This window comes from Talpa occidentalis, unplaced genomic scaffold (assembly GCF_014898055.3).
Source record: "Talpa occidentalis isolate TD23 unplaced genomic scaffold, MPIMG_talOcc4v2.1 talOcc4.7, whole genome shotgun sequence".
Taxonomy (NCBI): Eukaryota; Metazoa; Chordata; class Mammalia; order Eulipotyphla; family Talpidae; genus Talpa; species Talpa occidentalis.
In genome coordinates, this window is record NW_023605083.1 from 121,815,007 (window position 1) to 121,842,244 (window position 27,238).

The 27,238-nt window shown below is 59.2% G+C and overlaps 2 protein-coding genes and 1 long non-coding RNA gene across 3 annotated transcripts; 1 reads left to right on the plus strand and 2 right to left on the minus strand.

Moving 5' to 3' along the window:
• Positions 1–232: 232 nt before the first annotated feature.
• Positions 233–9,339, minus strand: FAM171A2 (family with sequence similarity 171 member A2). The gene is given in 9 exon segments (XM_037492729.1): positions 233–900; positions 903–1,687; positions 2,269–2,395; positions 2,519–2,635; positions 2,732–2,911; positions 2,988–3,146; positions 5,347–5,439; positions 5,662–5,889; positions 9,108–9,339. Coding segments are annotated over 9 exon segments (2,475 nt in total). The 5' UTR covers positions 9,226–9,339.
• Positions 6,806–12,846, plus strand: LOC119231096 (uncharacterized). Its single transcript, XR_005121863.2, has 3 exons — positions 6,806–7,090; positions 7,873–8,060; positions 12,547–12,846. It is a non-coding gene; the product is annotated as an uncharacterized LOC119231096 (long non-coding RNA).
• Positions 12,383–25,543, minus strand: ITGA2B (integrin subunit alpha 2b). Its single transcript, XM_037492730.1, has 30 exons — positions 25,308–25,543; positions 23,665–23,786; positions 23,483–23,580; positions 23,210–23,375; positions 22,916–22,965; positions 22,792–22,837; positions 22,569–22,697; positions 22,222–22,269; positions 22,025–22,068; positions 21,800–21,853; positions 21,600–21,652; positions 21,203–21,414; positions 18,367–18,549; positions 18,072–18,117; positions 17,872–17,976; positions 17,732–17,787; positions 17,489–17,640; positions 17,203–17,328; positions 16,804–16,871; positions 16,502–16,649; positions 15,922–16,014; positions 15,615–15,694; positions 15,347–15,427; positions 15,133–15,226; positions 14,872–15,024; positions 14,628–14,753; positions 14,058–14,171; positions 13,733–13,834; positions 13,418–13,534; positions 12,383–12,576 (listed from the first exon to the last, which is right to left on the minus strand). The coding sequence occupies exons 1-30, from the start codon at positions 25,493–25,495 to the stop codon at positions 12,520–12,522; spliced, it is 3,111 nt and encodes a 1,036-aa protein (XP_037348627.1). The 5' UTR covers positions 25,496–25,543; the 3' UTR covers positions 12,383–12,519.
• Between the last annotated feature and the right edge of the window lie 1,695 nt (positions 25,544–27,238).

Below are 27,238 nucleotides of genomic sequence, written 5' to 3' on the forward strand. Positions count from 1 at the left end.
GCTTCCCCCCCCCAGCCCTCCTCCCCAGCACCTCCCAAGGGGGGTTTGGCCCCCGCCCGCCGCCCTGGAGGCAGACTGGGGGTCCCTCCCGACATTACCCAGCATAGGCTGCTGGACAGCCCTGCAGGCCCGCAGGCGCCTCTCCAGGAGTGGGGCGGGGCTAAGAGCGGCCCCCGCGGTCCCGGGGCGCGCGCACCCCGGGCGGAGCGGGCGGGGCCGCCGCGCGGAGGCGCTACTTGACGTTGAACACCATGAGCGGCCGCTCCTCCCGCCGCTGCCAGGGGCTCTTCTTGTCGCCCGCCTCGTCGCCCGCCTCCGCCCCCAGCTCGTCCTCGGGGCTGGTGAGCGAGTCGCGCCGCAGCTCGCTGGCGCTGCTGCGGGAACTGTCCCCGCGGCTGCGGCCGCGCCCCCGGGGTACCGTGGCGGCCCGGCCCTCGGGCGCCGCCACCTCGTCCAGCAGCGGCGTCAGCGAGTTGTCCTCCGGCGAGCAGAGGCCCGTGCGGCTCTCGCTGCTGCTCGGCTCCGTGTCCTCGCTGAGCGCCAGGCGCGGGGGCGCGGGCGGCGGCGGGGGCGGGGCGGCCGTCGGGGCGCGCTCCCGCTCCTCCCGCAGGGGCCGCCGGCGCGCGGGCCGCGCCTCGTGCACGTCGACGCCCGAGTCCAGGCTGGCGTCGGTGCTGCGGCCGCCGCCGCCCGCCTGCAGGTCGATGTAGGAGTGGCGCACCTGCGAGTTGGAGCGGCCGTCCAGGGACACGAACCAGGCGCGCGGGTGCGGCTTCACGCCCAGTTCCAGCAGCTTCTTCTCGGTCAGCGCCTGCAGCTCGCCGTTGAGCTGCGCCATGGTGGACTCGTTGAACAGCACCGGGATGGTCACGGAGCCGCTGACCGGGGCCGAGCGCCCGCCCCCCAGCCCTCGCCGCCGCCCGCCTCGCCCCCCGCGCCCGAGTGGCCCGGCATCAGCGGGCGCTGGGGGTCGGGCTGCGGGAAGGGGCGCCCGGGCCCGGGGGCGGCCCCCTCCGACGGGGTGGGGTCATCGCCGGCCCCCGCGGCGCCGGCCTCGCCGCCGAGGCGCACGTAGTGGGCGGGGATGACCAGGGTGGGCATGACGTTGCGGTAGACACTGTCCTTGAGGTGGTCGATGGAGCCGCAGAAGATGAGCTGCCCGGGCTGGCTGAGGGACGGCGGCCGCGACAGCTGGTCCACCGACTGCGACAGCAGGAAGTCGGGGGTCTTGCTCTCGGCCGCCCCCTTGTGGCCCAGGTAGTGCTCGAAGGGCGCAGGCGGCGAGGGCGGCTCGTGCAGGAAGGCCGCGGCCCCCGACGGCGCCCGCCGGTACTCCTCCAGGCCCGGCTCCAGCCCGCCCGGGCCCTCCATGGACCGCGCGCCCTTCAGCGCCGCGCCCTCGCCCCCGCGGGCGCCCGCGGGCTCGGCGACCTGGCGGCTGGCAGAGCGCGGCTTGGCGCGGAAGAAGTCGTCGCGGGAGGAGGCCAAGTCCCGGGAGCTGGAGAAAGCCGAGTGCAGGGGGCCCGGAGGTGGCGCCTCGGGGTCCCCGGTCGGGGCGGGCTCCAGGGGTCCCCCACAGATGAGGTGAAGCTGGGACATCGAGGTGGCCTGGTCTCGTTTGTTGCCGTCGGAGGGCCCGGAGAGCTGCAGCTTGCGGTGCTGTTGCCTGGGCTTCAGGCAGCGTCTCCTAGAGAGGAGGGGCAGACAGGGGCCCTCAGGAGAGAGTGCGCCCCAGAAGCACCCTGATGCCCATTCCCTCGCCCCCCTCCAAGGTGCATGGTCGGAGCTGGGTATAGTTGGACAGATGAGAATGCCTGGCACTCAGGAGAAATGCTGGGCGCTGGCAGAGGTTTGGGGGAGAGCTTGAGAGGCTGTGGAGGAGCCGTCAGCGACTGTGCCGGCTGGTGTGCTCGCGGTCAGGTGCAGGAGAAGCTGGGAGGAGCACCCAAGCCAACCGGGGCAGGTCTGGCCTGAGGTCCCCCGGAAGGGAGAGGCAGGCTGGTCGGGGCAGCTGCAGACTATCTAGGAGGGGCCTGGCCTGCAGGGCCTGCCCCCTCCTCCCCCACCTGTCTTAATCCACATCCTGCAGGTGCAGTGCGGAGCTTTCCGTGAGGATCAGAACCATGTTTTATGCATTTGGGGGGCTGGTCGCCCAACTCAAGACCAGGCATAGAACTGGCCTTAGTCTGGACCTGGGATGAGAGAGGAGGTTGGGGGCAGAGGGCTGGCACCAGGGACTGGGGGATGGCCAGACCCCAGCGTACTCACCGGCAGTAGTAGATGAGCAGACACAGCAGAATGAGCACCAGCAGGGCCAGGGCTGCCAGGATGGTGAGCAGGAAGATGGTATGGTAGGTGCCAATGTCCTGGATGCCCGACGTGATGGTAACCAGCCCTGTGCCAGGCAAGGGCTTAGCCTTCCAGGTATGGGTGAACGTCCTGCCTTCCAGAAGATGTCCACTCTCCCAGCCTCCCCTCCCACCACTGCCCCTTGCCCCCACTGTCCTGCCAATCTCACCAGTCGTGGGGGAGGCCATGGCAGCTGCCCAGTACCCCAGCTGGGGGGAGGTGAAGGTCCAGTAGAGCTGTCGGCCTTCCTTCCGGATTACACCTGTGCCATTGCGTACCCACAGTCCTGCGAGAGCAGGGGTTTTATCAAACTTAGTGTTCCCCCATCTGAGTCCCACTTTCCCCCACCAAATCCCAGCACCTGTCACCCCAAGGCACTCACCAGTCTTGGGGTCAAACCTCCAGGCTGGAATGCTGGTGCCCACAGTAAGGGCACGAGTCTCTGAGGGCACGGGCAGGGATAGATGAATGGGGCCCGAAAGTGGCACCTCTGTTCCGTTGCCCGTCAGCAGGTGCACGCTCACAGCAGCCAGGGGCATCAGCTCCAGCCAGGAGCCATTGCCTGGAGGAAGGGGACACAGGGCTGAGGGCCAGATCCTGCTGGGGAGCAGCCCCTCTGTGCCTGGCACCCAGCATACCTGAGCTGGACGCCTCGGTGCCCAGGAAGGCAGGGAAAGCCCGCATCTCCTGCTGGGTGCTGGCAGGAGTGAGCGAGGCCCAGAGCTGGCTGTAGGTGGAGCTGACCGGCAGGCGGGCAGCCCGACGCTGGAACTGCACCCAGGGCTGTGAGCGGGCACCTGGATGGAGAGAGGGGCTGCAGTGGCCTGGAGAGGGACAAGGTGCCCCAGGACCAAAACACAAAACAATGATCTAGGGAGAAGGGAAGGCCAGGGAGGGTGGTGATTTGGGGAGCAAACTGGGCAGTTGTAGCGTGTTAGCCCGGAGGGGACAGGGACCCGAAGTTACTCCTGGCGGTGGGACTCTGAGCAAGACACGTGCTCTCTCTGAAACACTTTCTTCGTTAACCTCTGAAACTGTGAGGTGCAAATGCCTGGCAGGCTCTGTGTTAGCTGCTGGGGATACGAAGATGAATAAGGCACAGTTCAGAATTTCCTGCCCCCAAATTCACAGTCATGCAGTGCCACCATTATGGCACCCACACAACTTCCTGCTGCCAGCTGCTGGATGGAGCTGTTCTGTGCCTGTGCTGCCTGTTACGGCACCCGCAGCACCCGCGGCTGCTGAGCACGTACCATGTGGCTAGTGTCACCGAGGAGGTGGTTTATTTTTGATTAACAAATTTTATTTAAATTTAAATAGCCACATGTGGCCAGTGGCTACTGCAGTAGACAGATGTGGCCGTGTGTGTGTGTGTGTGTGTGTGTGTGTGTGTGTGTAGAGTGGAGGGGACATAGAAACAATTCCAGTACACTATGGCAGTAGCTACCATTTATTAAGCTTTAACATCCACTGGGCACTGCACTATGCAGGTTGCCCATCTCAACCCCTGCAATTAGTCCATAGCCCTTGAGGGAGGTGCCTTTATTATGAACCCCTTTTTCTTTTTTCCTCCAGCTCCCTCCCCACCACCCCTTCTCACCATCATTAACCCCATTTCACAGATGCAGAAGAAGAGGCAGGACAAGTTCAGTAACTTGCCCAAAGTCACAATCCTGGATCTGGCTGACGTCCAGGATATGGTGCCAGGGCCCACCCTCTTACCCACCATTCCTTGCTGCTGAAATAGAGGGTGCAGGGTGGAAGGAGCTTGACCCACACAGTTCAGCAAGGCCTAGTGGAGCCTTGAAGGATGAGTAAGACAGCGTGGAAAGGGACTCCTGGGAGGCCCACCACGAGGAGGTGCGGAGGCGTGCGGCACGCTGCTCAGGGACGCCAGGGGACCGATGGGAGGCGAGCAAGGCGCCAGTCGTCAGGTCCCCTAGGGAGCTGTCACCTTTGCGAAGGAGTCTGGACTTTAAACTGAAAGCAGCGGGGGTCGGAGGAGGGCTTGAAGCTAGGGGGCAACACTGGCATGTTAGAAACCGCCACAGGCATTTTAGAAGCCTCCGATGCAGGGACAGAGTGAAGAGGAGCACATAAGAGTAATTTGGGAACAAGGGCTCAAGCTAAGAATAAAAATAGGCAAGGAGGTTCTCCCATTCCAGAACCCGCTGTGGCTCCCTAGTATTAGCCTGAAGGAGCCTCCCCTCTGCCTGGCTCATCAACCAGGCCACACCAGGCCCCCTTCTTACAGAGACAGACGAAAGCATGGCCTAGGCCCTCACTCGCCCCTTCTGCCCCTGCATCTTGATTTCTCTTGTGGACATGCATCTGCTCCCCCTTCAGCTCCCGAGCCCACCCAGTCCCACAGCTGCCTCCACCAAATTCTCTAGCCCTGCTACGCCGCAGGTGAGGGTTTTCTCCATTCTGAGTGAGGCCACCCTCCACTCCACGGCACTTCTGCCCTGTCTTGATTTCAGGGTTTGCAGTGATCAGTCTGTCGGTCTTCCTTCCCGGGCGCCCTGGCACAGACAGGGCCTGTGGCCTGAAAGCCAGTTGGCAGACAGCGGCCGCTGTGGAGACTCTAGCCCGCTCTGGGTGGGTGCGCAGGACCTGTGCCGGCACCCTCTCGTGGCCTTTAACGAGCCAGGCACCCAGGACATGCCCAGAAGCACGTGTCGACCCACTGACGATAAAGGTGGCAGGGAGTGGGGATTCTCACGGTCGGTGGGAGTTGAGGGAGAATAGAAAGCAGGAGAAGCCCCATTAACAATAAATGTTTATTGACCACCTGGGCTGCTTCTGGCCTGCGTGATGATATTTAACCCTTACCTCCACTTGAGGTGGATACTGAATATAGCCACATCGTCCAGATGCGTCAACTAGGGCTCAGAGAGGTTAAGTGACTTCCCCAAGGGCACCCAGTAAAGCTCTTTATAGTCAGGTGGGGGGTATGGGGGGAGGAAGAGGAGCTGGCATGGGGGGAGGGGGCCTTACCGGGAGAGCCCAAGAGGATGTGCACGAGGTCCTCATAGAGGATGAGGGTGGCCGGCCGCTCGGGAAGCAGGTAGAGGCTCACCGACGCGTACACTGTGGGAGGGGGGCCAGGTCAGCTCCAGAGAAAGCCCCCAGTCAAGGCTGGGCACTCCCTCTCTCTGAATCCCAGTGACTTCACCCTCCTCGGCCCCTTCTGCATACCCCAGCCCAGGCAGCAGCTGCTGGGAATCCTGCCTCCTCCGCCCCCACGACTATTTTGGGAAGGGGCTAATGGGGGTCAGCTGCTCCCCTCCCTCCACCTGCCCCTGCACTCACAGGGCAGCTTGTCAACACGCCAGGGCACAGAGTTGGTGAGGAAGCCGGGCCGGGCTGCGGTGACCAGTACCCAGGTGCCCAAGCGGTAACTGAGGGGCAGTGTGGCCACACCCTCTGAGTCCGTGGTGCCCGCGGCCAGCAGCATCCGGTTACCAAATACATCCACTGAGGCTCGGGCCAAGGGCACCAGCTCCCCGCTCACGTAGACCTGCACCTTGATCAGGATCTCTGTGGGCAAGACGGGTTAGGAGAGTGAGGAGGGAGAGGGGAAGAGAGAATCGGGGCCCCTGAGATCAGAGGGGGGCAGCTCGGAGGGAGGTCAGCCAAGGCGTTCTAAGCAGCAGCATTTACAGAGCCCCCAGCTAGACCTCCCGGCAGCCCGTGGGAGGCGCTCGTTCCCACTCCGTCAAGGCCAGCGCTTACCCACTTCTTAACACTTCTGAACTCAGGCGGGGCTGCGCAGGATGAGCCCACGATTGGATGATTAGCAGCATTTTTCTTCTTTCTCACTGGTCCATGAAACAAGGGTGCAACTTACGGTCTGAGTATTCGACTTGATAAAATAGGCTCTTGGCCCATTTGACAGATAAAGAAACGGAGGCTCAAAGAGTTTCGAGCCTTGCACTGCAGCTGAGTGGGAAGTTTGGGGTCCACACCTAGAGTTTGCCTCTAGATCGCAATTCCCACGCCCCGGACCCTATGGGGTTGTTGTCAGGGACAGGAAAGGGAAGGGGCCGGGGAAGGATGACTAAGTGGACAACCCCGCAACCGGAGAGGAGCGAGGTCAGGATTCTGCCATTTGGAAGGGAGGGTGGGGAAGGGGCTGAGTCAGAGTTTGAATTTCCAGGAAAAAACTAAGAAGAGGACACTAGGGAACTGGTCCTTCCATCACAATCCTCTTTCCCTCTTTCCAGAAGGTTTTGCACAAACCTATTTTCCCTCCAGATTTAGGGATTCATCGCAACCGCTAAGACCAAACAAGTAGGCCTGACCCCTCCCCCTCCCTTGTACCTCCCACCCCCTCCCAGCTGGTCAGCAACAGTCAGTCACCATGGCAACGCCCTCATTACTCCCAAGAGATGGGCAGGGAGTTGGGGCCCTGCCAAGGGGGAGGAGATGGAGGGGTGGGGCAGGGGTTGCCCGACCTAGGTCCAAGGGAAACTGGTGTAGAAGGAGTCGGGAAGAGAGGTCCCAGTCCTTCGCCTCCCGGTCACTTGGGTCCCGGCCCACGAGAGTCAGCCGGTGGGCCTGCAGGCGCCCTGAGCTCAGAGGAGATGACAGGGCAGGAACCAGGCCTGGAGTTGTTCTCATGGATTCCCTGGGGCAGCCTCTTCTCTGATCCATGGGACCGACTCATTGTGGCCCCTCCCTCAGCCTCTTGCCTCACTCCTACCCTGCTGCTAATACGGGAGGTGTCATCTCTGGAAAGGTACAGAGGCCTCAGTGGGGGAGCCAGGAGGCAGGTGGGGAATGCTCTGGTGCTGAACACAAACCTAGGGCCATCCAGGTACCGAAGGAAGAGTCGAGAGCTGAGAGTTAACGGGATGGGGAAGGCAGGGGGCCTCACAAGTGGAGCCTGACACTCAGCAGTGACAGGTGTCTTATCTCAGGCTTCCAACCCCAGCGCCAGCGCCACGCCTGCCCCTGGCATCCCTTCCAGCTGTTCTCCTGCGCCCACCTCCTCCCCTCCCAGGCCAGAGCGCCCCTGCAGGGTGGGTGTGCACACTCAGCCCTTCCCTGCTCGCTGGTCCTCCCAGGAGCTGGTGCCTCCCCACCCTCCACCACCACACAGCAGGAATTCCGAGAAGTTAAAGAGGCCTGGCTGCTCCCCACCCCTACCCCAGGCTAGGAGCAGCTGGATGGAGGGGCTGGAGGAGGGTACCCAGAAGTCTGGAATATCGTCATTCGAGGGTTCAAGGCCCAGAGCCTCAGAAAAGGGGCAAGGATCCCAGGAACTATACAGGGGAGATGCCTGGAGAAGGCATCAGTGACAAGCTGGGGGGCAGGGGGGGAGGCAGGTGCCTAGCAGATTCCCTGCCCCCTTCCTCTGAACCCGGGCTGCCTGCCAGCGGCTGGGAGAGCCCCCTAGCCTGGCTCTAGTCCAGCCAACTCCCTGGGCCCCTCCCCTGGGGCACAGGACTAGAGGGAGAGGTTTCCTGAGAAACTCGGGCCTCTTCCCACCAACCTAAGCCTCCCTCCTGCAAAAATCAGGGAAGACGGAGGCCTGAGGACATCCTTCCCCGTTCCTCAACGCCTGACGCTCCCTACAGCATCCGCCTCCCAGGCGTCAGCCCGGCCTCATTCCAGGCGGAAATCCGACCCCCCTCCCTTCATCCGGACCCCGCTTCCCTCGTCCACACTCCCCACCCTGCTTTTCCTGCCAGCTCCTTGGTGGAGAGGTGAGGAGCGCAGAGGTTTCAGGCAGGGGTGAGGCTGGGGGCGGGAGGGGGCGGTGGCCGGGGTGGGGGGCAGGCGGCGGGCGTGAGTGTGGAGGCCCCAGGGAGCTCCCGTCCCGCGGGGAGCCCCGGTCGGGGTCTCCCACCCTCTCGCCGCAGGATGAGACCCCACCCCCACTCACACGCCCACCCGGACCCGGGAGGCCCTGGAGGGTCTCCCCCACTGCGATCGAGGTGAGACGAGGAGGGGGCGCCCCGAGGTGGGCTGGGGACACAGGTGGCCAGCAGCCGGCTGGACAGAGCCCCAGACACCTGCCCTCGCGGTCAGCACCGCCCGCAGCCCCTCGCCAGCCCAGCATGGCTCCCCCACAGCCGCGCCACGCGCCCGGAGCTGGAGTCACAATGCACCCCCGTTCCCAGAGCCCCCTCCACGGCAGCCCCTCCTCCCTCGCGGGCTGATTCGCGTTTCTTCGGTGCACCCCAAAATCTGAACGGGGAGGGGCACAGCGGGGGGGCTGTCAAGCTCCAAGGCGGAGAACCCCGTCGGGGCAGCCGGTCCGCCCACAGCCTCACCCCCTCCCCGCCTCCCTTCCCCCTTCGGCCCCGGCTCCGGGCGCCCAGCCCCCGGCCGGCCCGGGGTGGCAGCCGCGCCCGTCGCCCCCACCCAGCCGGGGTCTGGCGCGCGGAACCCGCGGGGGGCTGCGGAGCGGCGCCCGCCCCAGCCCGCCCCTGGGCGGGTGTCTCCGGCAGACAATGGCTCAGGCGGCGGCGCCGCGCGGACCCGGAGGGAGAAAAACAAGGCAGGAGCGGGCGGCGGCGCGGAGCCCCGGGACCCCCCCCGCCCCATTGTGTCTCCCCGAGACCCCCGCCCGGAGGCGCCCCTCGCTCTGCTCTCCCCGGCCAGCGCCGACCCCGGCTCGCCCGGCTCCCCCCACCCACATCCAGGGACGAGAACCCCCAAATCGCGAGCGCCGCGCACAGGGGGCTGCGGGAGGGGCCCGATGGGGAGGCGCAGGCTCACGGCTGCCGCCCCTCCAGGCCGAGACTCACCCTGCGGGCTGGGGGGCTCCGGCGGCGACTTGCCGGGAGCCCGGGAGGCGCCGCCGAGCAGCAACCCCAGCAGCGGCAGGAGCCGCGCGAGGACGCTGGGGCCATTGGGCGGCGGCATCGCGGGGCTCGGCCCGGCCCTAGCGGCCCATGGCACCCGCCCGGCCGCGCTCGGCGCGCCCCGCTCGGCCCCAGCTCCGCGCCGCGCCGCCTGGGCTCCCGCTCCGGCTGCGGCGGCCGCTCGGCGCGATTGTCTCCGCCCGGAGCCGCGGCGAGCGCCCCCTGCCGGCGCCGCCGCACCCCGGGGCCTCGGGCACCGCCCCCTCGGCGCCCGCGCCCGCCCGCGGCCGGCTCGCAGCCCACCCTCCGCCCCGCCCGCGACCCCGACCCCGGACTGCGGGGCGAGCAGCCACAGCGGCCGGTCACCCCGGGCCTAGGCCTCCAGGGCCCCCAAAACTTGCTGCAGAATTTTTGGGGAGGAGAATGGCCCTTATTGACGACACGCACCCTGGGTGCGGAAGGGTCACGAGTGTGTCCGGATAATGTAAGAGCTGCTCGGTCTTCTGCACAAACACCCGCACCCCCATATTGGGGAGGGAGCGGGTGGCCCCCTGGGGAATCAGTCAGGAGGGGTTCTTGTCTCGCTTCTCCCTCTTAGTCAGCCGAGAGCAAGTCCCACCGCCTCAGGTCCCTCTCGTCGTCTTGGCTGCTTTCAAGGGGAGACTGTAGTGACACGCTCACCCATCCGGCGGTTGTGAAAATTAGATGAGATGATGCGAAGGGTCTAGCACAGGCCTGCCAAGAGCAGGGGACCAACAGACGGTGCCATCGTGGGCTCAGGCAATGAGGTCCATTGCTGGGCAGGCATGATGCTGAGGAAACCCTTCTGGAGAGGCACCGGCCCTTCTCTCCCGCTGAGAAGCCCCAGCTGGCCCCACTGGTTCTGGTCTGTGAATGGCAAGCCCGGTCCTTTTCTTTCTCCTCAGTCATTGAACCCCACATCTGAGGACAGTTATTGCTCTGCTCTTGCCCCAGTCAAACTCTGTTTTCTTCCAGGTTCTGGTTGTCGTCATCTCTCAGCTTCTGAGTGTCCAAATCCTTGTCTAATCTGCACCCCCTCCCGGGTCTCTCACATTGTGGCACCAGGAGGGAGGGCGTTGCTTCCCGAGGACAGGGGCCTCGGCCCTTAGAGTCACAGCAGGCTGAGCTCCCGGCTGAGTTCCCTGGCTGGGTCTTCTGACTCTAGGGGACCTTACTATGGTTTTTTTTTTTTAATTTTATTTTTTATTTAAATTTTATTTTTATATTCCCCATATAATTACAATAGGGGACCTTATTATGAATTTTGGGGGGAGAGACAAAACCACCAGATTCCTCCCTCCCTCCCTTCCCTCTCCCTCCCTCCTCCTCGCTCCCCTTCTCTCTTTCTCATAAATTTCCATCTCACCAGACAGCCCAGTCCAATTCTTATGTAACCAATTTTTTGGAACCTCAGCACAGGATTTAGCGCTCATCCCTGGTGAATTTTATCCTGTTGGTTTCAACCCAACTTTACAATCTGTCAAGACTGCCGTGAATCTGCTTCAGTCCCCATCCTACCCGCGCTCCCTGTCAGTCAGCAGCGGTCTGTAGGGTGAAGACCAGCTTCCTCTGCCTCCACTCAAGGGGCTTGTGACAAAACTGGGCAGCCCAGGGCCAAGATGGGGCTTTGAGACACCCTCACAGAGATCTGCAGCTTTATCAAATTGGTTCAGCTTTAAATCCGAGTCTCTATCCTGCCGCTCACATTTCTGTCATGTCTAGAAGGACAAGTGCCAAAGGCTTTGCTGGATCAAGAGAAATCATCTGGGGCCATCCAAATGCAACGGTGCAGGGGGATGGAGTTTGGCTGGTGTTCAAAGAAGGCAGCTTAATCTTTTCCTAAATGTTCAGTCACCCAACTCAAAACCTGTTCTGGAACTTGCCAAACATGGATGTCACATCGTTCTGTTCTCAGGATTTCCTTTTACCCCTTTGGGTAAAATCAAATACCAGCAGCTCCTGTGAGATCCGTCCATCACTGCCTTCTCCCAGCTCTTACTTTCCAGTCCAAAGTCTTGCCGTGACCACAAGGTGCTTCCTGCCCACAAGGTGCTTCCTGCCCAGCCCCTCCTCCGGCTCATCTCCTGGCGCTCACCTATCACAGGAGGGCTGCGAGCCACGGCCTCCTTGATTTTGGTTGAACGTGGCAGGCCTGCTCCCACTTTCACTGGCTGCTCCTTCCATGCAGACGCTCGGTTCTCTTGCAGTCACTCGGCTCATCCATTCATGTCTCCCCCCACCTCAACAGAGCAGCCTCCCTGCCCCTCCACCTAGGCCTCCCAACACCCGCACCCATCCATCACTACCCTCCTGCCTTTTGTATTTTTTTTTTGAGTTATACGTTTTACTTTATTTAAATTTTTGAGAGTTGCATATTTTACTTTATTTTTACTTACCTTTATCTTCACTCACTGCAGGGCCCACCACTGGCCATGCGTGTCCTTATTTCTCGTATGTTCCATGAGGAATAGATAGTTTCCCAGCACGGGAACAGCTCCAGGCTTGTGGAGGAGCTCAATAAACATTTACTAAACATGGGAATCCTCAGAGCTCTCAGGCGCCAGGTGGGGACCCCCTACTTCTGTCCTGGCTCCAGTCTCAGCTGTGGGAGGGCTGTCTTCCACTCGCAGCCCTCCTGCGGGCCGCTCCCCACCTGTGCCCTCTTTCCTGACTGAAGACCACGTGGTGGGCAGAAGGGATCGCAGCAGAGTAGCCAGGGGCCATCCAAATGGCCAGGCCGCAGTGCCCACTGCCCTCGCCTGCTGAGGTACAGCTTCCCCAGGCGGAGGGCTCATCCAGCCTCTATTTGCCCTTTTCGCTGCAAGCACAGCTTTTTTAATGAGTGAGTGAGCAGAGCATGTTATTTCCCCAAATCTCATGGCATCCTGAGGTTTATTCCTCCAAAATTTGGAAAAAATTACTGTCTAAAGCTGCCCACCAGCGACCTAGCCCATTCCCTGACATTCCCAGCCCCACCTCACCCACACACCCTTGTGTCATCTGGAGGCTCTGCCACCCTCTCCCTCGTTACACCCCCACTTTCTACTCCTGACACTCCCCAAGACAGCCACTTGCAACCTTTGCAGAGTCTCCCTGCTCACACCCGCTCACAGCCCTCGATCCCCGCTCCAAATGGTACTTGACTTCCGTCTGTCTCTCCTCCTTTGGCCCCAAGAGGAGGCAGCAGCCAGAGTGTGGGGTTCAGTCGCTTTATTAAGCACCTGGTAAGAGGGTGGCCCACTCTGTTGGGAGGGTGAGGGCATCAGGAGGCATCCATGGATCACGAGGGGCAGGGCAGCCCGTGGCCTTCTGGAAGGACAGATGTGGCTGCACCTCACTCCTCTTCATCTTCGTCTTCCAGGGGTGGCCGGTTCCGCTTGAAGAAGCCAGCCTGGGGGTGCACAGGGCCAGAGACAGGACATAAAGGTGATGCTCAGGCTCCAGAGCACTCATGGAATAAGTCTACTAGAAACCAGGCAGCCACGGGTCCTCCCCGTGGACCTCGGCCCACTGCCGGCACAAAGGCAGGCCTTTCCCACGGAGAGATAATGCGTGGAACAAGGGTTTTGTTTTTTAATTTCTGGTTTTTCTCCCATGAATTTTTCTTTGTTAAATCTCCTCTTGCCCCCCTCCTGCCCCATATTTCCCTTAAATACTTTCATGCCTCTGTGACTGAAGTGCGTGATATGTGTCTCTCCCGAGTCTACTGCGTGGGTTTCTGCAAACACACCCTGGCTTCCCACAGCTCTGTGCTTGGTTGAGTTTGAGAGGCCCACTTGCCCTCCAGGTGCTGAGGAGGGAGTGGCCCCCAGGGCTCATAGAAACAGGAGCAGGGCCTGATTAGACCTGGGTCTCCACCTCAGGGGAGAGGATCCTGAGGAGGTCAACTCTGTCCTCCTCAGGAAGTTCCTGAGGGCAGGACTCAGGTCCTGTGACTTCCTCTCAGTGGGGTAAAGAGTCTAAAAGCTTTAGGGCCTCCCCTGGTGGCGCAGCGGTTGAGCGCTGGGCTGCGAGGCTGCCACAGCCTCTGCAGCCCGGGTTGGTTCCGGCCGCCGGGGCGAGGGTCCCACACACAAAAAAAAAGAGTCTAAAAGCTTTAAAGCCCGTAACGTGTCCCAGAAGTCTGCGGCCTGGAAGTCCCTCTGGAAAATGACATTCTAGTGGTGATACAGATGTGTCAAAGGCCAGGTCTTTGTCCACCTGGGGACCCCACCGCCCCCCTCACGCCTCACCTTCCACATGGCCAGGATCAGGAGCGTGAGCAGCAGCAGGCCGCCCAGCACGCCTACCAGCACCCACCAGAGTGGAACGTCCCTCTCCTCCAAGGCCCGGAGCAGCTGCGTCTGCACCTGAAGGCAAACCCGGTATCGCCTCTACCTTTTCCCCAAGACTCAAATCTGCCGGCTGATGACCCTCCAGCGGGTTACCTACCTGTCCCACCCCTCAGACTCTGGGAAGCCCGCCCCATGCTGCTGGGCACAGACTCAGGGGAAGGCCAAAGGGCCAGGTGCAACTCATTTCCTCAGCCTCCGTTTCCCCACACTCACCAGAGCTTCCCCTCTGGGCAGGCTGAGGGCTGGCACCGGGTAGGGAAGGGAGGAGACGTTGAACCAGGCACGTGACTGCAGCACAAACTGATCCAGGGGTCTCTGGACGGGGTGGGGATGAAAGCTACCAATGCAACGCCTACTGGTTGCAGGAGCCTAAGGCCCAGATACCCCACCCCCAGCAGCCCGGCCCCCAGGTTAGTCCTGTTGTCCCCCCCAAAGTAAACCTTGCCCTCACTCTCCTTCCAACTGCTGGAGCCCCACCATTCCCCAGAGTAAACTGGGTCCCCGCCTCTGGAAGGCCCCGACCACCTGAGAGGCCCACCTGGCGGAGGCTGGGCAGCCACAGCAGTGCCAGCACCGTGACCATCACCCGCTGCCCCCGCGCCATCTCCGCGAGCTCACACTGCACCACAGTACAGGGCGCCGAGTCACAGCTCTGAGGGGACACGGACGTCATTAGTCCCCTCCTGGTTACAGCCCCTCCTGGTCATCAGCCCCTCACCCCGAGAACCCAACATACAGGGGGTCAGGGGTCAGGGAACTCGGGTCTCCCCCTCAGCAAGGACCTCAGATTCAGGCTTCAAGCATGATCTCTGAGTGGGGCTGTTCCCACAGTCCGAGAGAGGCAGGGAGAGGGCGGGAGAATGGGTCACCGCACCGCCGTTCAGCACTCAGAATTGGTATAACTCGGTTCTAGGGACCTCAGAAAAGGCTTGTGTCCTGGACCCCCACCCTGGACACAGCCCTTCCCTTCATATTACCTGGTGTACTCCAAGGGACCAAAGCGGCCCGACCAGGCCCACATGGCACCCCAACCCCTCTCCCTGCCTCCCAGGCCCTCTGCCCCTGGGGCCCGGGGCGGCCCTAGCTGGAGACCACAGGGACTGCTCACCACCAGCACCGGGTCCCGAAGGCGCGAGGGCTGCTTCTGCCGGGGCAGCAACGCATGTCTGCGCTCCCGCTCGTGATGCGCGGGGTGAGCCAGGGAAGGGCTGGGCTTGGGCAACCTCCAGTCCAGCTGAGGGGGGACGAAGAAGCCTCCATCAAGGTCTGCCAACCTCGCCCCTCTCCTGCCACCGCAGGTCTTGGTGATGGTCTGAGGACACACCCAGCTCTATCTTCTCCCAGGCTCTCACCTTGAGGGGGTCAGGAGAGGGCTCTGTGCAGCACTGAAGGCCCCCCTGGGCCTGTACTTCCAGGAGGTAGAGCAGGTCTGAGGGTTGGGACTGGCCTGGGAGCTGGAGACTGAGGTGCAGGCCACTTGCAGTACCAGGGCCATTGTTGTGGAGCTGGCGACCAGAGGGAGCGAGATGGGATATTTGGCGGCTCAGCACCTCTCCTAGCCCACAGCTCCCCGACCTCCCACCCCAACCTGGGGATAGGCAGCTCCGCCCTACCTCATAGGTGTGCTCCACTTTGGGGCCCCAGCTGTCAGAACTGTTTTCCCTGCTGCCTTCCGCTGCCACCACCAGAGAGGCTGGAAAAGAGTTCCTGCAGGGGTCCGAGCCCCCAGAGTGAGCTTGAGTCCCTGATTTGCCTGTGGGGTTCCCCCACGCGACTGGGAACTTAGGCTGCGGCCTGCTACTCCCTTATCCACCTCTGGCCTCTCACCCTCGCAGCTCCATGCGGGCCTCCGCCCTGACAGGCACGTGCAGCAGTAGCGCCTCGCTGTTTGGATTCTGGCTGTTCTTGCTGGAGGGAAGGGGACATGGGTGTCTCCATCAGCACGAGACCTGGGGCTGACCCATCTCTCTCAGGCTGCAGGGACACACTGAAGCTGAGCACGATGGGACTCAGCTTGTCCCGGAAGCAGGTCAGCAAGGGGCAGGCCTAGGGCTCAGACGGGGGAGGGTGGCGGGAGGGCTCCCCTGTGCAGTACCTCCTGATCTGCAGCCGGAAGGACACATGCTCCCCAACCTCCTCCAGGTTGTCCACACTCACCAGCATCGTAATTCCTATCTGAGAGGTGGGAGGACCAAAGTTGTTTCCTTAATCCCCTGCGGGGCAGCCCTGCCCTGAAGGTGGCCTCCAATTCTCACTCCCTGGGCTCCCCGTTACCATGTCCATTTTACCGGAAAGCCTAGTCACTCACCCAAGAAAACGCAGATGGGGTGGGAGAGGACCAGGATCCCAGAGCCACGCCAGGGCGAACACCGCCCCGGGAGGAGCCCGCCCCCAGGACCCACCTGGGCATTCTTCTTCATGGGGTTGCCCAGCTCGCACAGCACCACCTTGCTTTCGTTCTCCTTCTTCTGGTTACAAACAAGCCTCTCCAAGCCCTTCGGGAGGCAGTTTGAGGAAGATGGTTAGAACATTCCAAATGTAAGCAAGCTCCCTCGGGAAACACCTGCATGCAGGGAGGGGTGGCGGGGGTGGGGGTGCCTGGGGGTGGAAATTCAGGGACTGTCATGCTTCCCTTTAAGTGTTACTGGAGCACTTTTTTTTTTTAATTTTTTTTTTGGGAAATAAAAAACAAAAAACATTACAAAAAAGGACGGTCCCCTGCTATAAACAACAGCAGCAAACAGAGAGGCGCGCGCGTGTGCGGGCTGCTGACTGGGAGGAAATCCACCCAATGTTCACAGCGGTTCCCGCTAACACCCTAGTTCCCGAGTTCAGTGCATTTCACAATAGGGCTCTGAGTTCTGTGCAAGTCCTCCTCTTCCAGAGTAAGAGAATAATGCACAGCATTCACAGCAGAGCCGGGAAGGGGGTGCTCTCGGGGTGGGGGAGTCAAGTCTCCCGCACCTCCCAGGTGGGTCTCACCTCCGTGTCGCTGAGGGCCCGCATGTAGTGGGCTCCCGGGGGCAGGTGTGCAGCCAGCTCGGCCTCGTAGGCCCCCTCCCCCTCATTGGCCGCTTCCATCCGCAGCTCCAGCACATTGTCGGCTCCAATGAGGAGTGGGGAGCCCGACCTGCAAGGAGAGAGGGGTAAAGCTGAGGAGGGTGGTCCAGGCCCAGGGCCTGAGGGGCGCTAAGGGGCTCAGGACAGAGTGTCAGGACCAGGTGGAGAGGGGTGTCGCCGGGGCAGACGGGGCCAGGGTAGGGCTGAGTGGGCGGTCTCCTCACACACTGGCCGAGAGCTCGAGCTGGGGCACACACAGGTCGTCGTCGCCACAGTCCAGGATGATTCGGGTCTGGAACATCAATGGATGAGGGTAAGTTGGGGGCACGTGAGGCCGGAGGGTCACACCGAGGCTTAGGGAATTAGAAATTCTGGGGATGAAAGAAGTTGCAAGATGACATCGGGGCTTTTGGGGGGTTGCATCCTATTTGGGAGGATGTTAGGGTTTTGGTGGTGATATCAGGCTTTATGGGTCTCTGTCAGAGTGTAGAGGTGACATCAGCATTTGACATGTACATCAGGGTTTAGGGGATATTGAGATTTGGTCTTGTTGGGGTTTTCATTGGGTTTTAGGGTGACATCACAGATCAGAGGTGACATGAAGGTGGCCCGCCCCACCCCACCTGTTCTTGGACATGGGTGTCTCCATGCAGCACGACACCTGGGGCTGACCCCTCTTTCTCAGGCTGCAGGGACACATTGAAGCTGAGCACGATGGGACTCAGCTTGTCCCGGAAGTCAGCCTCGTCCTGCGGAGGGGACAAAAGTCAGATCCTCTTGCTACCCTGCACCCCATCCTGACATCATGGTCCCACTGACCACCCAGGCCCTATAATGCCCACCCTGAACCTCAGGGCTGGACCAACCGCCTCCACACGCCCCACCCTGCCTACCCCAGGCTGGACATACTCGGAGGAAGGCGGTGGCGTTGTGGCAGATGGGGCTGTGCCTCCCACCCAGGTCCAGGTGCAGGGTGGTGCCCGCCTGCTGGGAGCTGAGTAGCAGCACACGGCGGCCCTGGCGGGGCTTCTGCCGGTCCAGCTGCAGCTCAGCACTTAGGCCTGCCAGGGCAAGCAGGCAGAACAGGGTCTCCCTGGCTGACCTCCAGGGAAGGCCAGGCCCACCTCCTCCTGCCCCCACCACACCACTCACGGAGCTTCTGAGGAATGTTATGCCCCGTGGCGCCCACACACATCTGGATGTTAAAACTGCAGAGACACAAAGGGGGGCTCAGGGCTAGGTTCCCCCCTACCTGAGGCGCCCTGTCTGGCCCATGGCCCCTGTCTCCTCACCAGCTCACTGGCGTCTTGGTCTGGCTCAGGACGCAGTTCTTCACAGCAGGGTTCAGCGAATCTTGCACCAGCAGCTGGACAGTGGCCATCACCACGGGCTGGGCTCTGGGGGGATGGGGGATTCTTGCCATGGTGGCCCCTCTAGCCCATCTCCTCTGATGGTGTGTCCCCCACCCCTGGCCCCTGGAGCCAGTGCTCACCTGTATACAACCACCTTGCTGGCCTCATACGCTCCCACCAGTAGATCTGCAGATGGGGGTGGGAGGTCAGAAATGGCAGGTAGAGGGGGCCAAGGGTCCTCACCTCATCTTCCCAGTGGTTCCCCACACCATTTTCCCCACTGGAGGTTTAACCTGCCCCGCTTCTTGCATCTCATGCCCTCAGGTGGGTTGGAGCTCTCAGTGGTACACCAGGTCAAGCCCAAGCCCTGGCTGTGTCAGCATTTCCAGCTAATGCTGGGCCCTTCCTGTCTTGCTGGAGGCAATCCGGGAGTACCTGGATATCCGTTATCATCGATGTCTGTGGCACCTCGCAGGGAGAAACCGAAGCCAGAGCCTGCCGGGAAGGGGCTGTCCAGGACCTGGGAGGGGCGGGGGCTAAGGCCCTCACTCTGACCCAGGAATATCAGCACTTGACCCTCGCCACTGGGACCCCCATAGGGGGCAGCCACCGCAACATCTGGAAGGAGCAGGAGAAAGGGAGTGGCTTTTTGTTATTCAATCTCTCTGGGCAGACCCCAGAGGGCCAGGAGAGGGCTGCAGAGATCTGAGGAAGGAAGCAGCTGCTCTGCCCTCCACTCGGGTAGGAGAGAGACCAGTGAAATTCCTAACAGCCCTTGTTACCTCTTGAGGAAAATACAGTGACATGATTTCATTTAATTATGAAAATTAAGCATTATTATTCTCACTTTAGATGACAGTACTGAGTTCCAGAAGATTGAGGAACAAGACCTGTTAAATGCTGGTCCCCTCTTCCCCTGTTTCACTTAGAACCAAGCAAACCTAGAGTCACACTACAGGCCGGTCACACTAATAACTTTTGGGTTTTTTTAAAGATTTACTTATTGATTGATTGATTGATTGATTGATTTATACATACATACAAGCACTGGGTACAGTCAGAAGCGCGGGAGGGTGAGAGAATTCACCAGAGCAGGGAGCAGGGCAGGCAGAAGGACCGAAGCACACTGCTGAGGGGAGCAGCGGGCGGCAGGAGGGGTCTGCGCACCATGTGGGACCCTCCTCCGATGGTCGGGGAGCAGCCGGGGATCGAACCGGCGCAGGTGAGGCTGTGGGCAGCTTCGCAACCCAGCGCTCAACAGCTGCGCCACCGGGGAGGCCCCACACTAATAACTTTTAAGTCACTCTTGAAAAGTTGTTAATCATTGTAATCTCAGTAAGCTGACAGAGTTTTTAGCATGTGATAGGAATTAAGATCTTAGACAGCGGCTGTCGTCTGACGTGACATGGGGTGCGCTCTGTGACATGCTTTCCCTGGTAGCTGTCTGTGGTGACTTTTTCTTTTTAACATCTGTATTGATTTTTCTGATTGCACCACACACCATTCACGCAAAGAAGACCACTCTGACCACTGCCGTGTCCCCAGGCCTGCCCTGGGCTTGCACTCTCTCCTGATCTCTGCCTTCCTCACCCTGCACTTATTTCCTGATCATTCAATCGCCCTTGCCATCATAGCCTCAGCCCTTTTGCCCCATCGGCAGTCCTGGTCACACCCCACCCAAAGGCCCGTGAACTCTTGATCTCCAGCCTTCTCCCGGGACCTGGGTGCTGACCTGCAGGACTTTCTGCTCAGCTCCCCCTACCAATCTGTTCAGCACCTATTTCCAACCGTCTCCAAACTAGCTCCCAGCAAACCCCCCCAACCCGCCTTCTTTCACAAAGAGAAGCAGCCCAATTTTTGTGCTATAAAACCATACCTCCCCACCCCTGGCCTCCCTGCTGGTGCAGTGGTTGAGCGCTGGCCTGCGAAGCTGCGGCAGCCTCTGCCGCGCCAGTTCAATCCCCGGTTGCTCCCCAGCCACCGGAGGAGGGTCCCACATGGCGCGCAGACCTCTCCTGCCGCCCGCTGCTCCCCTCAGCAGTGTACTTCGGTCCTTCTGCCTGCTCTGCTCCCTGCTCTGGCTCTGGTGAATTTTCTCACCCTCCCGTGCTTCTGACTGTACCCAGTGCTTGTATCAATAAATAAATAAATCTTTTTTTAAAAATAAAAAATAAAACCATACCCCCCTTTCTTTCCCCTTCCCCCAAGAACTAGGTGGTCCTCTTTAACCCTGCCACTCAGCGTCCCTCTCCCACAAGCCCCAGACATCACAGGGACGTTCCTCTGGCTCACTCCTCGCAAAGTCATTTTCCTTCACATTTAACCCATTCCGTATTCCTCCCAACAAAAATAACTTTCCTTTGACTTTCTCTTTGTCTTTTCAGTCAAACCGATTGAAAGTCTCCCTCCAGTTCTTCACCTCCATGCATACCCTGCCCTGGGGCATTTTGACCTCTGTCCCTACCCAGCTCTAAGTGGCTCTTGGCACTGACACCAATGACCTCCTTGCTAAAGCCCATGGACACTTCTCCAGCTCCCTCTAATTGTACCTTTCAGTGCAACTAGGGTACCTTGGAGCCACTGACCCCTCTTGCTCCTGCTTAAAGCATGTTCTTCCTTTGAGTTCTGGGCCATCAGATCTGGTTTCCCTCTTACCTCTCTGACACTCCTCTGCTTTCCAGCCTGACCTCGTCTGGGAGTCTCCTAAGTGCTCCCCAGGGCTCTGCCTGGGTCTTTTCTCACTTCACAGGCTCCCAGGACCTCATCCACCCACCAAGGCCCCTAACCTCAGACCTCTCTGGTGGAAGTGGGGAAACTACACCCAGCTGCACTCTAGACATGCCTGCTTCATGGTCCCAAGCCCTTCAAACTCACACAGATCCAGGGATGAACTGATCTCTCCTATCCCACCACCTCTCACTAATGCATGACCTCCAACTCTATTCTCTCCCTTAGCCCCACATTTAGTCACCCATTAAGTCTTAATAAACTAAGTATTAAATATCTGTGAAATCACAATAATCTCCAAATCCACTGCCAAGATCCACATCCAAATGGTCACTATGTCTTACCTGGACTAAAGCAAACACATCCTAACTTGACTCCTTAAACTCCTGTTTTCCACTCAGCAGCCCAAGTGTTTTAACTGTGTATCCAAGGGGTCCCTTCTGCTTAAAGTCCTTTCTGGCTCCTGCTGCCCCCAGGTCAGACCCATGTTCTTGGGAGCGCTATTAACCCCTCTGCAGCAAGTGGAGCTCCTCCCTCTCCTCACCATTGTAGCCATCCCGGTTGAGGTCACCCAGGGGTGCAATGGCCGAACCAAATCGCCCATAGAGCTGTGTTCCGGTTAGCAGGAGGCTGGGGGCGCCCAGGGCGTGGGAGCCTCGAGGCTGCAGGAACAGGTACACGCGCCCCACCTCGGCCAGCTTGCGGTCAGCGCGGCTTTCCATATATAGGGGCGCACCCACTAGCAGGTCATGCCTCCTGCAGACCAGAGGGGCAGGAGAGAGGATGGGCTAGGGGGATACTGCGGCAGTTGCTTCCCTGCCCTCCCACTCCCTTTGGTGATTTCACGGGAGTGGGGGCTAGGAAAGGCAGAGCTGAGGGCAGTCTACGCCCCTGGTGATTGGGGACCCAATTGGGTAAAAGACAGGCGCACCCTTCCTTACCCATCTCCATTGACATCAGTGACAGCCACCGAGTGCCCAAAGTATGAAGCCATCTGTGAGAAGATAAGGTACACCTTAACTCCCACCCTCCACCCTGACCTGGCACTCTCACTTGGACATCACCCCGGTCCCCCCACACAGCTCGCAGAATGGATCCTAATCCCCCAGCCTCAGGTACCTCCACTGAGCCAGACACGCACCTGTTCTCCGTGTACCCGGTGTAGCTTCCGGTAGTATGAGTCGAAAATTTCCACCTGTGAGGACGAAGGACAGGAACAAGTCATTCTTGCCCTCCACCACTATCTTCCACTCTGGGTGACAAAGGGCAGGAGGTCTGTTTTGCTTGTTTGTTTTGGGGGGAGTTTAGGTTGAGGAATGGGATGAGGAGGCTGGGGAATGTCAAGTGTGGGGCAGGAGGCACTCACCGCTCCCAGGGTCCACCTCCAGGTGGGGGCACCAAAGACATATTCTGGGGAGAGCAGGGCCCAACAAATTAGGTCCTTTGAACCTACCAGCTTCCCAAGCCTCCGTCGGCACCCAGGGGAGATTTAGGAGAGAGACTGAGGTGCTCCCACCGGTCTGGGCTCCCCAACTCCCGCTCCTGACTAAGTGGATTTCTTGCCTGTAGTGCTGAAGTCCCCATCGAACTCGCCCACAGTTACCGAGTATCCTGAAGACACAGCACAGATTAATCTTTCCGGGACAGCAAAGTAGGGAGGGGAGGGCAAGGAAGGAGGGACTCTGAGACCACCCAGTGCACATCTTGCACTGCCTGGTGGAAGGACTGAGGCCATTGAGAGGCCTGGACCCCTGCCAGGCTGTACAGCATCCAGGCTGGGCAAGAAGGGAGAGGTGGGGCGCCTAAAGAATTGGGCACTTTTCTGGCGAAGCTGCAGGAGCCGGGGGTGTTCTCTCACGGGCAGGACCTGAGGGGCAGAGGCGGGAAGCCTAGAGGGGAGCGTGGGTTACCCCGGTAGCCGTCGAAGTACTCTGGGTTGCTGGAGTCAAAGGTCAAGCGCTGACTGGGCACGTGCCACAAGAGGGTGGCCGGGCGGTAACTGGAGACGATATCGGCAATTGGAGCCCGCGCCAGGAGACCTAGGGGGTGAGGACGGCCGGTGTGGGGGCAAGACGCCTGGGGCGCCCCAGGTCGCCGGAGGGAGGGGGGGAGGGGCGGAAGATGGGCACATACCTAAGAAAAAATAACCTCCAGGGGCCCCAAGCACCAGCTCTCCAGCCTGAAAAGGAAGCCCTGAAGGTGAGAGGGGCGCTGTGTGGGAGTCCCTCGCCCCCGAGCCGCTGACGCTCCTACTCACCTGCGTGACCACCGCGCTGAAGCCCACTTCGCAGTAGCGCTTGTCCCCGGCTGCGGGCGGCGAGGGGGCGGGGTCACCGAGGGGCGGGGCCATAGAGGGGCGGGTCAGGGGCGTGGCCTCGCCCGGGGCGGGGCGGGGCCTGGGCCTAGGGGCGGGGCCTAGAGCGGGCGCAGGGGCGGGGCGGGCCGGGGCTGGCCCCTGGGGTGCTGTTGCATTGAAAGCTGCACGTGGGGCGCTAAGAACCCGACTAAGTGACCGCGAGGAGGCGGAGCCAAGCCTGAGAGCAGAACTCACTGAATTCATTTTTCACGTAAATCCGGCTCATGGTGTTGGCTCGGCAGGGCGAGAACTCCGCGCGGCTGCGGTTCTGGAGCTGAGCCACAAAGCAGCCACCTACCGGCGTCTTCTCAGCCTCCTCCGTTTTTTCTAGGACGTTCCAGTGCTGCCAGGGGGCGCAGGCCTGGGGCGGGGCGACAGGAGCGTGGGGAAGGGGCAAGACTCGGGTCCCCTCGCGCGACCTCGTGCCCCTGCCCGGGTGTCCCCTACGGCCTGCCGCGCGGTGCCCACCACAATGTTGTCCTTCCAGCTGACGACCGTCGCCCCCAGCCCTTGCCGAGCCTTGAAGGTTTGGAAAGTTTGAGCGCCGGCTTTGCGGGTTTCATCATCTGCAAGGCAGAAGGAGCGGGCGCTGAAGCCCCGCGACCCGCGCTCGGGCTAGCTCCTCTTTTCCCTCCCTGCGCTGAACTCACTCAGGTCGAAGAGCAGCGAGTTGCACTGGTCGCCCTCGGCCCTCCAGGGGCACAGGAACACGCCGCCCATCTTCTCCTCGTCGCGGCCCAGAGTCTGAGGAGCGCCCACCACTATGATCACGCTGCGTAGGAAAGCGGAGTGAGAGCTGCGTCCATTCCGGGGTACCCTGTGACCCCGCGCCAGCGCTGGGAGCCTGACCAGGAGGAGGGATGTGCAGATCTCATAGGCCATTGATTTCAACCTCGTTGGTTATGGACCATGAAATTGACTCCCAGATAGGGAAAATCTCATGCCCAAAGTAACCCAGTGAACTGAGGGTAAAACTGGGTCTAGAAGCTTATGATTTGATTTGAATAGAGGGGTTTGACATCCTTACTAAACTCTGTATACCATCTGCACTCCTCATCCCCCCACCAAAAGCCAGGGGATTAACATGCTCCCTAGAATGTGTGTCTGGAGACTGTGTTACCAGATCCCTTCTTGAGAGCTGGTTTTAATGGTAAAAAAAAAAAAAAAAAAATTAGGGACACTAGAGGGCACCTCTAAACTTGGCAGGGGGAGTGGTGATAACACTGAGGACACTTGCAGATCTGGGTTCAAATCATAGCTCTGTCATCTATAAGATGGGACAGTACCAACCAGGCAATAGTGCCAGAAGTAAATGAAGTAAATGTATGAGGATATTCTGCGTGGCGCCAGCCAAGTAACACCTAGCAAGTGCTGAAAAACTACTCTCATTTTCTTTATTCAGCATACAAGATGTTTATTGGATGATGCCTATATCTGTGAAAAGGAGGGAAAGAAGCAGAAGTGGAACGAGGAAGGAGTCAAGGAGAGATTCAGGCTCAAAAATAGCCAGAATTTAAAGCCTGGGAGTTAGGGTGCTAGAAGGACTTTTCAGAATTATCCTGAGTTAAGAGGAGAGGGTTGGACAGGACCCTTACACTGTTCTCCCACTTTTACCCTCACAGTTGATCAGTATTGGTTGTGGGCCACATTGGGAAGGGGACTTGACTTTGGGGGGTACAGGAGTGTTCTTCAGCAGAGGAATCCCCCAGGGGCTGATGCTTGAAGGCTACATGCCACTGCTGATCTCCAAGGCTGGGCAGCAGTGACCACCACAGTGGCTAGCTCAGGTAACAGAGTCATGGGGGGGAGAACCAGGATTAATCTGGCAGTCTCACTTTACAGTCTGATCAGTCCCAACCATTAACGCTCTTTACTTCTTTTCACATATTATAATTTTGATGGGAATGGAATAGATAAGCAAGGTGGGGGTGAGAAGTTGATTTTACAGTTTTCTAAGTCAATTTCAGACTCGTGCTCCTCTATATTTCATACTACTGACCCTTCGGAGAAACGAGGGTCTTTTCCAAGTCTTCAGGAAAAACCTTCATCTTCCCTTAGTGTTGATTTGTTGTTTCAATTCCCCTCTACCCGTTGGTGTCCCCCCAAACCCCCCAACACACATACCCCCTTACCTAAGCTGGTCCCTCCCTATTATTCCTACCAATAACTTAAACTGAATAGACCCTAGAAATCATTTCACTCAACCTCTACCACAAATGGGGTACTGGGCCCTCACAGAAGCAGTAATGATGAGAGAATCCTCTCTCCAACACCCAACCTTCCCCCAGCTCACCTCCCACGGCTGTCCTTGTAGAAGTCCAGAGAAAATCCAAAGTGGCTGCCATTGGGGCCTGTGTAGATGGTGAGCCTTGCTGGGTCCAGGTTCAAGGCCCAGGCTGGAGGAACAGCACTAGGTCCCAAGAGCAGCTGTAGCCACACTAGAAGCCAGAAGTCATGAAGTGGGTTCAAAGTCCTGGGCATCTTCCTTCTACCACCTCCTAGGCAGGAATGGGTCAGCTCCTTCCTCCTTCTTCCAGTTTCTACTACAGGAAGTTTTTTCTTATCAAACTGGAACCCACTTGCTGAGCAGTGGAGAGAGAAATGGGCTATAGGCCCTGGAGCTATATGGTTCCTAGGATTGCCAGGAAGGGGCTGAGGCCTCTCCGGGGTGGATGCTGAAGTCTGACAGTCACGACTCCTCCCTTTTCCTGAGAGGAGTGCATCACCAGGTCCTGTTGACTCTGCCTCTCCACTGTGTCTCTTGAATCTTCATCCCACTCCCACGGCTACCTTGCTACTCAGAGCATTCACCACTTTCTGCTTGGGATAGTGCCACCATGAGCTAATTGGTCTGCACACCTCCACTCCAGCCCACAGCTCCTCCTCCCCTCACACAGCTGAGTGTACTGCTCTGTCAGGGACTTGGTTGGAGTTGGGGGGAAGAGTAAGGAAACTGCTGTGCCCTGATAAGACCTGAGGTTGTTTGTCCCTTGGGAGGAGGCACTTATCCACTTCCTCCTCCTAGGATCTTGGGCAGCTTCCGTCAGCCTTTTTGGCATAGTTCTTCCTCCATCTTGGGCTGAGTCTGAGTGTGGCCACTGCAGTACGGCCAGTGCTGGGGAAGAAGTAGTGAATAGATCCTGATCTAATGGGCAAGAGATGGGGATAAAAGCGTCCGTCCAGGGTATTCTGGCTCACAGGCTCTGAGATTATGCCCAACTGTTCTTTCAGAGGTTGAACCAATGTGGTTGCCTGAGGAAAGCCTCCCCTGACTCCTCAGACTGGCGCGCTGGGGTTACGCACCGGCACAGCACTGCTCGCTTTGTTTATTCAAGATCTGTTGACTGGGCTGTGCCCATGAGTCCCTTGACATGGTGCTTTCTTCAGGCCCTGGGTCAAAGACCCAGAATGTAGGAGGTACTACTGAAAGAGATGGAGTGGAAGCATGCACTAAGGACAGATGACACAAATACAGGGTCACGTAGTGGAAAGAAAAGAAAGTGTTTTGAGCAGAAAAGCAAGGCCATAATCTATGGATGGGGAGGTGGGGGTAGCGACAAGTCTTACTGGCTCTGAATGTCTTCCCAGAGAGCAGGTTTCAAGGAGGAAATTCAAGACATCAGCTAGGGGGTAAAGGAATACAGCCGCCTCCTCTTTTAGATTTTGTGATCAAACTTGATCATCTCCTAACCTGCACCATTCTGGAATCCCTTCATCTCCTTGCGTCTCCTGATTCATCGCTTCAGCACACAGCTCAAAATTCTATCCCTTACTAGGTTAGAAGCTCCTTGGATTTTAGTCTGAGTCTTCTTCACTGCTGAATACCCTGTGTCAAGCTTGTGGCTGGTGTGTAATGCATTTGTTAGAGAGAATATTCAGTCCAATACTTACCTTCTATTTTCCCGCTGTCCTCAACTGAGTGGTACTGTATTCCTGGTGTTTACTGCGAAGCCCAGTATCAACTCACATTTATTAAAGTTCTTAATACGCTCTTATTCTGTTCAAGCATTGTAAGATAATCCTGAAAACCCTTAAAAGAACTTAGTCCAGAGGGAGTTAAGACATAATCACACAGAACTGCCTTGGACAGCAAAGCCTGCCTTGAAAAGGGTAGAGATTATGCCTAATTGAAGGCATTAATATCATGCTCATAACAAATCCCTAAGAGATGGACAATCATAAAGATTTTTGAAGTCTGGGAATAAGAGCTACACCGTACTCCAG

Excerpts from the sequence above, each read along its gene's own strand:
- ITGA2B (XM_037492730.1), bottom strand. The coding sequence starts at position 25,495 with ATGCCCAGGACTTTGAACCCACTTCATGACTTCTGGCTTCTAGTGTGG. Across the intron at positions 18,118-18,366 it reads CGATGATAACGGATATCCAG|ATCTACTGGTGGGAGCGTAT; the intron begins GTACTCCCGGAT and ends CCCCATCTGCAG. Across the intron at positions 12,577-13,417 it reads TGATCCTGGCCATGTGGAAG|GCTGGCTTCTTCAAGCGGAA; the intron begins GTGAGGCGTGAG and ends GTGCACCCCCAG.